The sequence below is a fragment of the Cydia pomonella genome, chromosome 1, assembly GCF_033807575.1.
Source record: "Cydia pomonella isolate Wapato2018A chromosome 1, ilCydPomo1, whole genome shotgun sequence".
NCBI lineage: Eukaryota > Metazoa > Arthropoda > Insecta > Lepidoptera > Tortricidae > Cydia > Cydia pomonella.
In genome coordinates, this window is record NC_084703.1 from 38,747,826 (window position 1) to 38,764,012 (window position 16,187).

The following is a 16,187-nucleotide window of genomic DNA, read 5'->3' on the forward strand; positions in this document are numbered from 1 at the left end:
TATCTGTTTTTATTATCCAATTGTTAGAATGTGTCGTCTGTACAATGATCTGGTATCAAATAAGCGGCCAAGTGCGAGTCGGACTTGCGTTCTAAGGGTTCCGTACATCACACGATTTTTAAATAGTGCCTCTGCAAACTGTAAACCGGACTATTATTTATTTACTATAGACTTAATATATAACTAAAAACCGACTACAATAAAAAATCCGCGCCACATATCTATATTAGGCGTCAGCCCTATAGTTATATTATGTATCTACTACGAGGGCATCGGATAACGCGCAGTGCCCCCTGTAAGTAGCCCCGTTTATATGAGGACGCCTTTGGTGCCCAGGAATTTACGTCGGCCTGCGCCCACCTCGCTTCTTTAAGTATTAGAATGCCCGACACTGGCCTGCGCGCAGCGCGCCTCGTACGGCTTATCAGTCCGAGGGTCAAGGGCTCTTCAAGCATACTGAAGCGCGCGCACCACGTCAAATATACGTCAAGCTTTTCCCGAATGTTCGTGTATGGGCGTCGAAGGCGTGCACTGTTTATTACAGTTGGCCCGACTCTTTTTGTATGAGTGCACCGAAGGAGCCTGGTACCACAGAACCCGCAGCGCTGCCCCACGATATCAGTACGAGGGCGCCCCGGGAAAGGACTGGAGCACTAGCAGCGGGCTTCGTTTTATAATATGTTGGCGCTGCACAGTAGGCCGAGAAGTAGCTGTATACCAGCGGTCCATGGTTGGAAGATAATACCTACCATAATAATTAAACATGCTACTTAAGTACTTACGTATAACTTATATAGCTGTAAACAAAAATCTGCATATGTATGATATAGGAATTCGACTACGGCGATTGCGGATTCAAAATCTACTTTCCCTGCAAAAGTCTTCTTTTATTATCGGGTCAATTAGGTGCATGCAAGCAATCCCAAAACAATCGCTAACAATATGTAGGTAAGTACTTTATTTGTTACTTAAGCTCTTTCTTGAATGATGTACAACACGGTATCGTTCTTTAATTATTAGAGTCCGTCTAAAATAACTTTGCAGCGCCTTTAAAAGCACAAAAAATAGGAGTGTCATTAAACTTTTAGGTACATCATATTTTAAAAAATTGCTCCGGGTTTATCTTGATCCGACTTTATTTTCTTATTCATGGCAGACTTAGGATAGCATAAGGGCAAAAATAGTTTATGACGCATTATTTATTTAGCCTAATAAAGGCGTTTCGAATGCCACCTCATTTGGGAAATTATTATAAGTATCTATTTTAGAGAGAGAGAGGGTTAGAGCCGGCGCCCGGCGTAGCTTTATTTGACGTTCATAATATAAGGGCATTGTAAAATTGTAATGTCTACTCGAAAATAAAGTTTTTTGTCGAAAGAATAAAAATTCTGATACAAGATTTTATCGCTGTAAATAGACAGGTTGCGTTTTATCACAAAGGTCTAATGGCCACCTCCTACCTCCTATCTCGATCATCAGATCAGCTCGATTATCTTCGAAGATTTTGAGGAAACAGGTGAACATACATACATATATATCTACAAACATACTGCTTTAGCTTTGCTGTAGTCGGGTAAAAAAAAAACTTACTTCGTTAAGGCATCACCGCGAACTCACAATAGTCTTAAGCGCCATAGGCTTTAAAGGCACTTACTACTTGTGAGTCCTTTGAGCCAACCATTGCTATTTTTAACAATTTCCAAAAAAACGAAACAACAGAAGTTCTATGTAACTATCAAACCTACTCACACACTTTCACGAGAGTTGGTAACACCTTCGCAGCGGCAATTAGTGTTACTCGTAAGAGCAAATAGGCTGTGACAGACGGACAGACAGACAGACGCACGAGTGATCCTATAAGGGATCCGTTTTTTCCTTTTGAGGTACGGCACCCTAAAAATAGCAAAATCGATACATTCAACTCACGGCTAACGGTATTTAGGAGGCAAATCGTCAAGAGTTCTTGGTTATCATACATCACAAGAATAGACAGTTTCAATATGTTGCAATTATAATTAATTATGTAATTTTTAATTTTTTATTTTATTGTAGTTTTAAGTCTTTTCTTGCTTACAATTTTAGGATAGGTTTAGCTCATTGTTATTTTTTGGGTTCCGTACCCAAAGGGTCAAACGGGACCCTATTAGTGAGACTCCGCTGTCCGTCTGCGTTGCGTGCCTTATAGAATAAAAAAATATCTGGTAGACCGAGGTTTGCTCGGAAAATATGTAAAAAATAAAAAATGCGCATTTTCCCAAAGATAAGATCTATCTAGATCGATTTTTCGCCCCTGAATATCCCCTATATAAATTGCTCGTTTAAAGGTACAAGATAATAATACACTGTGGGCTGAAATTCGGCTCTCATAGATATGGAAAAGGAAGTTGTTCTTTTTATTATTATTTTATTGATTGAAATAAGTTTTACCAAGCGTTGGTGTCCTAACCTGTGAATTTCCGACGATTCGACAAAACCAGTGCTGAGTTATGCTCATTTTACCAAATAACAAAAACCTACAGCAGTAACAAAAAATCTATATCCGCGAAGGTACTTATACTACTAATTATTTGTGCTTTTTGGCATACTTACATATTTCCGTCACGGGACTCACGGGTGCGGTTTTTGAAAGCGTTTTTAGGGTTCCGTAGCCAAATGGCAAAAAACGGAACCCTTATAGATTCGTCATGTCCGTCTGTCTGTCCGATTCTGTCACAGCCACTTTTTTCCGAAACTATAAGAGCTGTACTGTTCAAACTTAGTAAGTGGATGTATTCTATGAACCGCATTAAGATTTTCACACAAAAATAGAAAAAAAACAGTAAATTTTGGGGGTTCCCCATACTTAGAACTGAAACTCAAAAAATCTTTTTTCATCAAACCCATACGTGTGGGGTATCTATGGATAGGTCTTCAAAAATGATATTGAGGTTTCTAATATCATTTTTTTCTAAAATGAATAGTTTGCGCGAGAGACACTTCCAAAGTGGTAAAATGTGTGTGTCCCCCCCCCCCCGTAACTTCTAAAATAATAGAATGAAAAATCTAAAGAAAATATATGATATACATTGCTATGTAAACTTCCACCGAAAATTGGTTTGAACGAGATCTAGTAAATAGTTTTTTTTAATACGTCATGAAATTAAAAAAAAATTTTTTTTCATCATACCCATACGTGTGGGGTATCTATGGATAGGTCTTCAAAAATTATATTAAGGTTTCTAATATCATTTTTTTCTAAACTGAATAGTTTGCGCGAGAGAACCTTCCAAAGTGAAAAAAAGTGTGTCCCCCCCTGTAACTTCTAAAATAACAGAATGAAAAATCTAAAAAAAATATATGATATACATTACCATGCAAACTTCCACCGAAAATTGGTTTGAACGAGATCTAGTGAGTAGTTTTTTTTTAATACGTCATATAATTTAAAAAAAAATTTTTTCATCAAACATATACGTGTGGTGTATCTATAGATAGGTCTTCAAAAATGATATTTAGGTTCCTAATATCATTTTTTTCTAAACTGAATAGTTTGCGCGAGAGACACTTCCAAAGTGGTAAAATGTGTGTCCAAAGTGGTAAAATGTTGAACAAGATCTAGTAAGAAGATTTTTTTTTAATACGTCTTAAATTGTACGGAACCCTTCATGCGCGAGTCCGACTCGCACTTGGCCGCTTTTTGTTTCTAGGGGAAGGTAGTACAGTTTTGGACTTGATTCTTATGCTAACCTATGAATTCTAAACGATATGCCTTGAGAAAAGGCTATTTTCAAGAAAATCTATTTAATTTTAGAACCGCAGAATAAAGCGCAATGTCCCTGCTGATGCGATGTTTATACCACAAATTATTTGCAATGTTTTGGCATACTACTTATTAATATAACATAATTATATTGATTTTTTCCTGCGCAGTACTTTTTAAAATCATTACTCGCGACTTTTTTCGATCCAAGTCGTTTTAAATTCGTAGATATTAGCATCACAATGAGATAGCCAACCAAACTCCATTACATAGAACAACTTCCGTTTCCATGTCACTGAGAGCCGAAATTCAGCACACAATGTGTCATATTCATATCGTATAGGTTATCATATGGGTATAGAAAATGTATAGCTATGTCAAACATAATTGTCTGCACAATGCACAGTATATGTAACGCAAGTCAAAATAAGCTGTCTAGAAAAAAAAATTGAAGATCGTATTTCGTTTCTTTTACAAAAAGATATGTAGATTGGGTGGCTGAAATTTTGCATATTTATTAATATACATAAAAATTTACTAGCCAAAACTCGTTGAAGGCAGATTCACTTGGCTTATCCTTGCAAAGCATTTATATGTAAAAATAACTTACACCTTTTTTATCGCCTATCGTGTACCTACGTATTTGTTAGAACGTGTCAGGCATGGTCACATGCGATAAAAACGCGACAATGCTAACGCCTCAGTAGGGCTAAGATGGTCAGCTCTTTATCATTTATCACCATGCCTGTCACGTTCTAACAAGTATGTAAGCACAATAATGACGAGCATAGTGACAAGTGATAAAAAGGAACCTTGCTGCCACCGCTGGTTTATTATTATTACTTAAACTTTATTGCACAATAAAAAGAAGTACAAATGGCGGACTTAATGCCTTAAGGCATTCTCTACCAGTCAACCATAGGGCAAAACAGAAATTCTCGAATGTAGGTGCAGTGAGAAAAATAATTCAGAAAAGATGACAACTATAAGCAATGGTTTGGTTTAGGTAGTATTTAAAAAACTAAGTGTCTATATGTCATTATGAAAACAGCCATTAAAAATACAAAATGCTCAATTTAGTTAGTAAGTAATTACTAGGTTTTATAGATACCATATATTCAGCCAAATCCTTAACACAGTGAAGACAAGAAGTTGCAAATAACATGCAACATTTTTTGGCGGTAGGTTGATATCCATTGACGGCGGTGCGTTGGTAGCCATGGCGACGGCGCACTAGGCCTCCGCTCCGTGATAGGAATGCCAAGTTCCCGATCGATTCGCTCGCCGCTTTTTTGCACCCAGGCTTTGATCCGTTGTGATACAGCCTTATCCCGTGTGTCCAATTTGGACGACGGACGTGGGTTATGGGACGCAAAATACTTTGTGACACTTAATTTCATGATTATAACCATAACATGTCATTTGCTCACATGCGATCTTTTAAGAAAATGTAGATGTAGCCTAATGCTTATATTTCTACTCTCAGGAATACAAGGTATTTTTGTGAAATGTGAGTACTTCTTGGCAGTACGTAAAAAAATGGGAGAAATTAGCTTGGCTTATGTGCAAGGATATAATAACTACCTCAGAAATCAGTCATCTCTGTACCGATTTAGAAATATTTTTTTGTTTGAAAGTATTTAGTTATTTTAGTTTCAACTTTTGAAGACGGTTAATCCTTTTCCACACACTTTTATTTAGCTTTACTGCGTATATTTGTATATATTAATATATGTGTGCTTCAAATGTTGTAACTATGTATTCTATGATATAGGAGGCAAACGAGCAGACGAATCGCCTGATGATAAGTAATTACCGTTGCCCATGGACACCCACAGCACCAGAGGTGTAGTAAGTTCGTTACCGGCTTTTAAGATGAGAGTACGCTCTTTTCTTTAGAATGTTGTAACGGTCAGTTCGTGACTCGACAGTTCATTCCGCGCAGTCTAGGCAGCTAACGCAACGGGCACGGGAATTATAATTCAAGGCAACGGATGTTTCTTCGCTTTAAAAGGGTAGAAGATACTTACAGTTTTACAAGTAATAAAGCTCTTGTTAACCCAATTCCTTGTTGAACAATAAAGTATGCATGCTTCCGCACGGCCGTGGCCGCGGGACCCGTGCCCTGAGATGTAGCTAATTAAGTCATAAAAAGTGGCGTTTCCTCAAAAGCAGAATAGGCAGAGGTTTAAGAAAAGAGCTGATAGCGACTTGAGCTGTCATAGAATCACACACAATTTTTTACATGTTGGACATTCGGTTCATTACCCGAGTATTTATATTGTACAGATGTAGTGGATAATCCTTCCCAATAGTTTTTTTACGGAAACGTTCGAACGGGTTATGCTATTTCAGTCAGTCTCGGTACAAAATGTACTGAGGTTGACTGAAGAAGTATGACAAATACGAACGACCCCGAGAAAATACGATGGGAAAGGATTATTCACTACATCTCTACCTAATATGGAGATAAATATTTGCTATCACCGAGTTACTACTGGGGTCTCGACTTGGGTGAAGCAGTCTTTAATATACCTACTTAAAACAGTGCTCGTGCAACATTGGCCGAGAGCACTCGGGTGAGTTATAATATAAAGATTACAGTACATTATCTAGTAATTTGCAAAACCTCCCCGTACTGGGCATATTGTATGGTAAAATTATAAAATACTATGGCATTGTATAAGCGGAAGTATTGCCTATTGTCCAGATATTGTCCGTTAGTTATTGTCAACAATATGTCTGTGACAGTAAGATTTTTTTAATGTTGCTTATGAGCTCTTCCTACAATTTGGAATTCTTAAAACAATCTAACTTTACTGTACAAAGCTTTTCTTACATTGTAGGTGAATGCGATTGCGTAGCTAACTAGAAATTGCCCCGCTGTTATGAATCATAATTTTACTTGATATCGCCTACTCCTGTGACTTGCTTGGTTGGCGGCACGCGGACGGCAGCGGCCAAGTGAGTTATCACCGCTATCCCCGCTTATAATTATTCATGAGCAACCCGGACAAGTTTCAGCAACTCTGCACCAACATCTGGCGTGCTTCTGTTAAATAATTTGGACCCACTTCTTTAGGATTAGCGGAATTAAAGGATTTTCCTGAAAAAATAAGATCGATGGTTCTATGTAAGTGCGAAAAAAATATATGTATGGGGATGGTTCATCTTGCGATTCCGATTGCGTCAGAAGGAGGGTAATGTTTTTCGAGCGTATGTATAATAAAACGTAACTTAAGTAAATCCTTGTGTCAGCTATATCGTAAGCTTAGTGAAGAATTAAATAAATAAATAAATATACTTTATTAATGCAACTATCTCAAAACTGGTTTGACAATGACTCACAAACACAGCTATCCATATCAAATTCCTAACGATGCGAGATAAGCATCTGATGATAAGTAATTTTGAGCAAGTTTAAGATAATTGTAAATCAAGATACAGTTAATTTAGTGAAGACTGAACACACGTGTGAATCGGGTTTAACCAACCGGAACCTTGTGGTTTTTCCAGATGTGGGCGCCGACGCGCACGCGCCGGTGATATGAGTGCCGCGCCCGCAACCCGCAACTACTCCTACGATGAGACTATACAGGTAACTTCTCATATCTTTAATATTAACCGCATGTTTTTATACTGGCCACAGAATCGCTATAATAAACAATAGGCTTTGGGCTTAGTCTCCTACACTAGCCCAATACGGATCAGGGGCTACACACAACACACCGCATTAAGTTTCTTCGCAGTTATAGGTATGCAGGATGCTTCACTATGTTTTCTTGGAGTAGGTAACTGGTAATTTTCCCCTTTTTGTCGATCACATACTTGTCAATAGAATTTCAACCTTAGAGTTCCGATCTTTGAACACTTTCTCTCTCGCATCAAAATGTGGAATACACGCCAACGTCTCAACTAGTGAGAACCGAATTTAAACCTTATTTGTCAACAGTAAAATTGCTTTGACAGGGTCCGCCATCGTGGAAGGCACGACAGCACACGACCACTTTAGTGTCTCTAGTGTCTAGCGTTCAAAGGGATAAAGGTTCAAATTAATTTTAGTAAAAATGAATCACCAAAACTTAACTATTTGGGATATACTTATTTAGATTCTTTGAGAAAATTTTCTAGATTAGTGCGGCCTGTTAAAGGGTTAACCAATAATGATGCATATTTATAAATGTTACTAGCTGGGGTATTAAGTTAACCCTCATTTGATTAGATACGTCTCGATCTTAATTATAGCGCAGTAAGAGCGATTGGCATAATTTTCGCGCGATTAAGGTACTCGTATCATGGCAGGTGACTCTATATAACATGACTTTAATTCAGATCAGCGTTATCTGGAGTCTAATATTCAAACGTATTCAATTCAAAGTTCTACGTTTACCATTACGTACTGTTTCGCCTTTTTAGCACTTTCACCCGAGCCAAGCACTTTCAGTCCCAGACTCACCATACAGATACAATATGTATACGTGTATTGTACACACCGATCGAAATTTCAACATAAGCAGCACAATGTAAACTCTAAGGCGTGGATAATAAGGCTTTATTAGGTGTGTTTGACGCGGGTAAGCGCTAAAACTGCAGGCTCCTCACGGTGGCCCGTAAACGCGATTTGGTTGGTACCGAGCGAGTTATTTTACATCTTGTTTTAGTTGAGATAGAGACTGTTTTTGTTTGGGCCCGCATGTTTCAGGGGAATAGAAGAAGTTTTTCAGGACGGGCCATAACGACACATTAGCCGTCACGGGCGCACTTACCTTTATTAATGTGGTACAGGGCTCAGCGCTTAGCCACCGCGGCGCCGGCGAACGGTGCTCCCGCGTGGCCAGGTCAAGGGCTAAATTGCGCACATTGTGTTAACACCGCGCATTAGACAGTGCCCTAGTTATTACAGACGTGTGATTGTACTTATATTTCAAAACTTTCTACTTTAGTATATTATAACGACTGCTAATTCTAGATGCATGGCATTGTCAGAGAACAATTCATTATTTTATTTTACCCGTATTAACTGTAAGCATGCTCATGATATGCACCTACCTGATCCACCTGTCCGTCCTTAAAAATGGACTCGATATTGCTGTAAATGAGTGGTAAATTTGTTGAGTCGCAAATATTATATAGCTGAGATGGCATAAATCGTAAGGCAGGCGTCTCCGGGTGGCCTTATCTCACGGTGTGGAGCTATTTTGTCCTTCTACTTTCTCAATCATGAAAACCACAATAGAGTCTAAAAGTAACCGTAATTTATAGAAATAAAGTTCAAATTTGATTTTAGTAGTACTCGCTACGCGGGAACGGGAGAGTAACAGTAGGAAGCTATTTCACAGATACAATATTCCCCCGGGTTCGCGACCATTTATCAGTCCGCGACCCACATTGCCCCGACATCTGCCGGCAAACTTGGCGGGCCCTTTGCAATTATGCGGGGGATATTGAGAGTGGGCCGACGCGTAATGGATAACGAATTAAATGTTCGCTGGGAAGGCAAAAAAACTTCATGCTGTGGTGCTGCTATCTACATTCAGCACTTGTCTGATCTTTCGGGTGCGATCCGTAAGCCGGCATGTTTGTTTATTAGTCAGAAAGAGTCATAGCACGGCACTCTGTGCTACGAATATACATTGTAAGTATAGTCACGCGTGTCTGAGGCATTGGTTTCCGGTAGTTACTGTAGCTACGGCTGCGTAGAGCGTAGGTAATTCTGTGGGAATGTTGATGTAGTCACCTATTCCGTCATATAAATTTGCGGAACCCGTTGTTGGTAATAAAAAAATAGCTCTCATTATTATTACCATTTACGGGATAAATTCAGTGATGAAAGTATCAGCTTTTCTTTCGTGAAAATGTAGAAGAAAAACGCATAGTCCTCGGCCTTTCTGTATTTTTATCAGACTGGGAGACTATATATTTCGATATGGTTATCTACATTGGCCGGAAATTGGCTTAGTGAATTAGATTAGCTACCTACCAGTATCGTTAAGGGTTGGGCCAGAATGGATATAGACAACAGCGTACGAGTATTATAGGTAAAGGTACCTATGTATACCCTATATGTACAGTCTATAGCCCTTTTCCATTGATTACACAGTGAATGATAGATAACACAGACCACTAAAATCATAATCCTAAGGTTAACAGCCTTAGCTAAAAATAAAAGTGGGATGTGTCAAAATGAAATGTGCCGCGTTAAATCGTAAGGCCGGTGGAAAAGGTCCTTTAGCCATCAGAGGGCCAGAAAATCGAATTTTCCGCTTTATACTTCCGCGTACCCGCGCCTAAACCTTTGTACCTTTCCCGGGTTTTCAGAGCGTAACGTATACAACAACTTTGTAACACAATCCTCTGGTATCAGAGGAATTTCATGGGAATGGCTTTTCCCAAAACATGCTGCCAGTGCTATAAAGAAAGACGATGGGCCAGTTAGATATTTTTGTTTACTAAAAATATGGCGGTTGATTGTTTTATTATAAATATATCTTGGGGTACCTACCTACGAGTAGGAATTTACTTACATTATTATTTTCGAGGGTCAAGAGAGTTTACTTTGAAAATCTATCGATAAACTTAAACTTTATTGATTCTTTTAACAATACGATCCAAAGGTTTCACGAAAATGCGTTTAAAATAGTCGAGTTTCTTGGGTTTTGTGTTTTGATAAAAGATAATTGGTGCTTTAAATATTTTTTTATAGGCAACTAGATTAAATAGCCAAGCAGTGTTGGCCGTAAGTTAATTAAAATTGACTATTACAACGTGAACCGTAAACTGTAACCGTCCGTTACGGTTCAATTTGTAATGGTTATGGGGCTGTCAACACCCAATGTCCTTGAAATGGATGTTACTTAAACAGTTTTTTAAGTAAGACTATTTGTTTTAGTCAAGTAAGAAAAATATATGTTCATATTAATTATATTTCAAAGACCGTGGTTGTACTCGATACATGATTGAACGAAATCGGCTCCATAGAAAATAATTGCAAAGATTGGTCTTAAAATCACAATTAGGTAAACGGTTCTATGTCTTTATTGTTTTGACTTATGGGTCTGCAATTAAAATCACAATTTCGAAACATTTATATCTAAACCGCTAACGAGTAAATTATTACACTAATAATGCACTTTTTTTTATTTAAATAATTTTCTTTATTCCCTTGGCCAGGCCCAGTAACATGCGACAGTGCTATCTCATTTACTCCGATACAAATAGACAGTGTGCGCGCTTTAGGTATTGACAGCCTCTTAATGGTCAATTCCAATTAACGTTCGGCCAACACTGCAGCCAAGTTTAAAGGAGTCACATAATTTTTTTCACGATTTGATTACTTTCACGTGGAGTTTCTGTTTTCAATTAAGTACTTATATTTCGTTAATTAAAAAACTTATTGAGGTCGGTGTAACGATGATCGACTAATAAAGAAGTTGCAAATAAACTATTATTTATAGAATTATGTCAATGCAGACTGGTTTAAGTGGCCGGTAGGCTGCCCCTAACTATTAACGCGATAACGCTGACTACGGCCGGATAGAACGGTCGTTCAATCCAAATTCAAAATCTCTGAAAGATAAAGCGGCTATTACCAGGCAGGATTAAGGTCCCCTAGAGCCTTCGCTGCGGAATACAGTTTGTCCTGATATATTGCGCCTTTAATGTAGTGTTTATTTCGTTATCTTTATTTTTAAATAAGTTTTTGTTATGTATTTCACTATTAAGCCTCTTCTGCATATTCACTTACAAGTTAAAATTAATACTTTCACTACCAGGTGGGGTTGGAAAACCACATGCAAAGTATGCTTAATAACGAGTTACACTAATTGCCGCAGCACCTTTGCTGCAATGCCTACAAAATAAGTAATATTTTAACCATAAAAACTATGTTGCCATTTACCATTTATCAGTCTCGGATCACCTGGCAATGTTTTTTAGCTTATACTTAGGTATGAATAAACTAATGCCTTATTATGATTACTGATTCATATAAAATTAAGCCCAATAAACTTTAGGATAGACGTTTTTTAATTTCATTTAAATTTCATCTGAGTGACTTGCGCGTTTAAATGCCTTCGTGGTCATTAACGATCACTACAGTTACAATAATCATCTACTTATAATAAAATAAAAATGTAGAAATATTTAATCAAATTAGTCTGCCATCTAGTATCCAGTAGCGAAACTTGCAATAAAGAATGCTCATTTGCTATTAATGGTGTATTCTATATCCCAAACTAGAGGGCGTTTGAAGCCAAACTAAATCCAATTGAGGCGGACACTCCACAGCAGGGAGCGGAGCTGGTTACAAACATTATAGTCCGGGAACCCAATAGAGAATTTATGTAGTTACTCGAGCGCGTCAGATTAAGATATGAGTGATATTTTGCTACCCCGTGGAATCTACCTGAACCACTTTTAGCCATCTTTGTTGAGCCGTTGGTTGGTGGAGTGGTGGGGTATTTTTAGTCGGCCTGTTAAGCAGATGGTCCTGGGTTCGAGTCCCGGAAAGGGCATTTATTTGTGTGTTGAATATAGTAGTGCGAGACTTGTATCTGTTTTTTGATGGGATTAATATAATTAATCCAGCACTGAACAGAATTCTGATAAACGGTTTACATCAGTCCATCAATTCGCGGTTGGGCTGCGTATGTCATTTGTTTAATTGTTCAGAACCTGTGTATATTCAGAAGCCATTTGTTGTTTGTTCGTTGAACAGGTCTTATGTACATATTAGTTTGAACAGCACATACGACCTATACGACAGTCTGTCGTTCGGTGACCATTTGTCGTTATTAACCGTGGTAGTACTCCAATCAACGTAGGAATACGTTTACAGTTTTATTAAATGGTATTTTTTAGATGTGATTAATTAGATATTACTAAAATAAAAGTAGAATAGATATTTAATAAATTATATCGTATGTAACACTTGTTTGTGACACTACCTGCTTTCTATACAAATAAACATGCTGAGTTTGCGTGTGGGTTAGTTTCAATGCATTTTTTGCACCGTTTCTCATAAGTCCAAAGAGTTGATAGAATTGTACGTATCTCTTATAACTTCAAATTTTAACCCCTTACCCCAGTATGATGTAATATCCTGTATATTTAAATAATTATAAATGCTAGTGAGTAGGTAATATAAAACAACTTTTTTTTCTCGATAGTAGATGCTGTTTTTTGCAATTTCGATAGTAGATACAAACACTGAATATTTTAAAATTTCACATTTTTTAACAATAAAGTCCAAATCACGCGACGATCCGGATAAGGTAGATTCAGAACTGTTTGGGACATTTGTTTTTGCCTAAATCACTTACTAAGAAAAGCTCAGTAAGTAAAATGTAAGATTTTTTGGTACAATAAGTTTTGATACCTACCCTTATAATATATCGCCAACAAACTGTTTTACAGTTTGGCGAAACTTTAATTATAAGTACATTGTATATTGTGATTTGTGAAATAAACTAAAAAAAAAAAAAAAAATATATTGTGCTACGGGAATCTGCAAGTAAATACGATCGATACGATGTATTGTTAAATATGCAGTTCAAGAGCGGTTTATTATAATATTGTGCAATGTTTAGGTAGTTTAGGCCTAAACTCCTCGTTGAGCAGTGTAAAGGTTAATCTGGCCGTCGCGCCGTACTAAATCAGGCGGCTCTCTGCCTCGCTGTAACGAGCTGTGCGTGCTACTGAAATCCGCAGAGCGCATATACGATAAAATATGTTGTTGAATATGTAAATAAACATTTTTATACATAGATAATTAAATCATACAAAGTTTTTAGACATTTTGACTGTTGATATTACACTATGGATATTTTTTGAGCGGCTATGTTCTAGTTAAGCTTTGAGTCGTTACTCCTACATTTGCACAATAGATATAATTATAAGACAAATTGGTTCTTCAATATTTTATCTCCATTCTGGTCTGCCGGATTTTGAGAGAAATGTAAATATTTTATGATTTTTTAAAACATTGTCTAGTAAAACACTTTTTTTGTTACTCGATGACTCTGAAGGATTTTACACGTACAAAATCTACACATTTGGGTTCGTCTTTGACGTCTTTAAAAACTGGTCAGAGATTTTAATTTTAAACTAATTAACACAAAAGTTATGGTCAGATAACCCGTTTTTTGACCTAAAGTTGTTCAACTTTGATGCCAAATATCTCAAAGACAATGAACTTTGAAGTAAATATGGGATACCATAGTGCTTAAAGTCGTTGTTGTTAATATGATAAGATTGATAAGCTACAAAAAACATTAGAAAACTAAAAGATTCAGATCGCAGGTCATTGGCGCAACTTTTTCTGTGACTATGTCTGCGTATGGTTCCACACTGAATCGCTTTCAACATTATACGAATTAATCTCGATTAATTCTTATCCCGGCGTCCCACGTGTCAATGAGTAATAAGTGTAGTTATCCTTAAGAACTGCCCGGTGACGTCATAAATGCCACCCTCCCCAATACTTTCATCAAATCCGAACATAGCTCAGTGCGATTATTCACACGGCGGCTTTCAAACTTTTCATGAGCTTTTAGTAGGCATCTATTATCGTTTTTAGATTTACGGTGAAAATGGAATGGCTGGAACGTATTAATTTTAACTTATCGAATTAGTTTTTATGTTATAGAAATATTATTTTGCCATACCTTAGCTTCCATAAAAGAGAAAATTAGCTTGCGTGATTAGGTATAGCAATAATTATATATAAAAGTGTCGGTGGTTGAAAAATGATCAAAACTTATTGTTATAAATAAAAAGGAACTTACAGTGGTTTTTGCCAATATCGCAATGACGTATACTCCAACCACCCAATTTTCTTTTTATTTCCACAAAAAAATGTTAGAGGCAAAACCGAAACACTTGGTATAAAATGACCGCACAGGTTTGAAACCACTGAATCGCAAGGAAATAAACGATCCCCCTCTTACAATAGTAATCCCAAAAGTAGATGGCAATGTGTGGTAATATACAGGCTGTTTCAATAAGTACCTATTTGCCAGAGAACTTGGACTTCGTAGGTGTCATTATGTAGAATTTTTGTATCAACAAGAACAATAAATTATGGATTATTTGTGGAGGATTTTAATGCTAATAAAGCATTCTAAGTTTGTTTACACTATTTATTCTATAAAAGTCACCTTTTAAGGTACGGGTGTAACCTGTAACGTTTCTTATTTCAAAAAACGTTAGAATTCTTGATTTCAGTATTCTTGCCTAAAGGGGCCCACTGATTAACAGTCCGCCGGACGGTATCGGCCTGTCAGTTAGAACAAAAAGTTGACAGTTCCGAACAACTGACAGGCCGATACCGTCCGGCGGACTGTTAATCAGTGGGCACCTTAAGAGATATTAACATTTTATTTTTACATTTTAGTTATTTGTGTATAAAATGTTGCCATCCTACTTCTATGTTTAATTTCAAAACGTAAAATTGGACATGAGTGACTGCCGTGATAGTCAGATAACTATAATATACTTACATATTTTATTAATTAGATGGTGCCATTAAATAAGTATATGCCTAAAATGCTTTTATTGTGCTTTGTGTCTACCTTTGTGCAAATGACAGGAGTCGGGAAAGTCGGATTTTACATTAAATTTAGAAGCCATAAATAGCAATATGTGACCGATTTAATAAGTACATATAAATCAAAAATGGAAAAATAGAGGTAGTCTTGTATTTCCGTCTTGAATGTTCAGCGGTGGCAGCATGGTTCCATTTTTATCACTTGTCACTATGCCCGTCACTTACGCGCTTACATACTTGTTAGAACGTGACAGGAATGGTGACAAATGATAAAGAGCCGACCATCTAAGCCCTACAGTAGTCTTTGATTTCATCAAAGTAGCCATAATGGTAACAATGTCGTATGTGTCTAATACACAAATTAATTTGGTCTTATAATTTATGATGCGTGAATATTAACTTCGTTGAAATTTTCAAAAGTGATACTTATACACAAATATATTTAGGTATTAAGAAAGCATATGCAATACGAATATTTGGGCTAATATAACAAACCGAGTAAGCAGATTTTAGACGCATACTCAAAGAGCATCCTGTATGCACGCGCCGCTGCACCGTAGTGCATCGGGGCGCTGGGCGAGCCTTAATCAAATCCATCCAATATATGACCGCCACACGCCGCCTACGTCTGCTGTCTTTGTACCGACATTACACCTTGAATATGTTTAGGTCTATCTAGTTGTTTAAACTAGAAAGATCTAAAAAACAAGGAACTATATGTATTAGCCCATTGAAAGTATTCAAAATAAAGGTGGTGTCTTGCATTAAATAAGGGTCGGCTGGTTTTTATCACATGCGTTGCGCCGGTACAAAGCTACACGAAGTTTTGTCTTCTTTATCAGACTGCGGCGAAATTAGGAGGTTATAGTATGTCTTATATATCAGATCTAAGGCGGTTAAATG

At 37.2% G+C, this 16,187-nt stretch overlaps 1 protein-coding gene across 1 annotated transcript in view; it reads left to right on the forward strand.

The window, feature by feature from the left end:
- Positions 1-7,271: 7,271 nt before the first annotated feature.
- LOC133522649 (protein sickie) overlaps positions 7,272-16,187 on the forward strand; it is a 268,242-nt gene continuing 259,326 nt past the window's right edge. Inside the window, exon 1 of the mRNA XM_061858067.1 lies at positions 7,272-7,337. Coding sequence (XP_061714051.1) covers positions 7,287-7,337 — 51 coding nt within the window. The 5' untranslated portion in view covers positions 7,272-7,286. The remainder of the gene's footprint in view (positions 7,338-16,187) is intronic.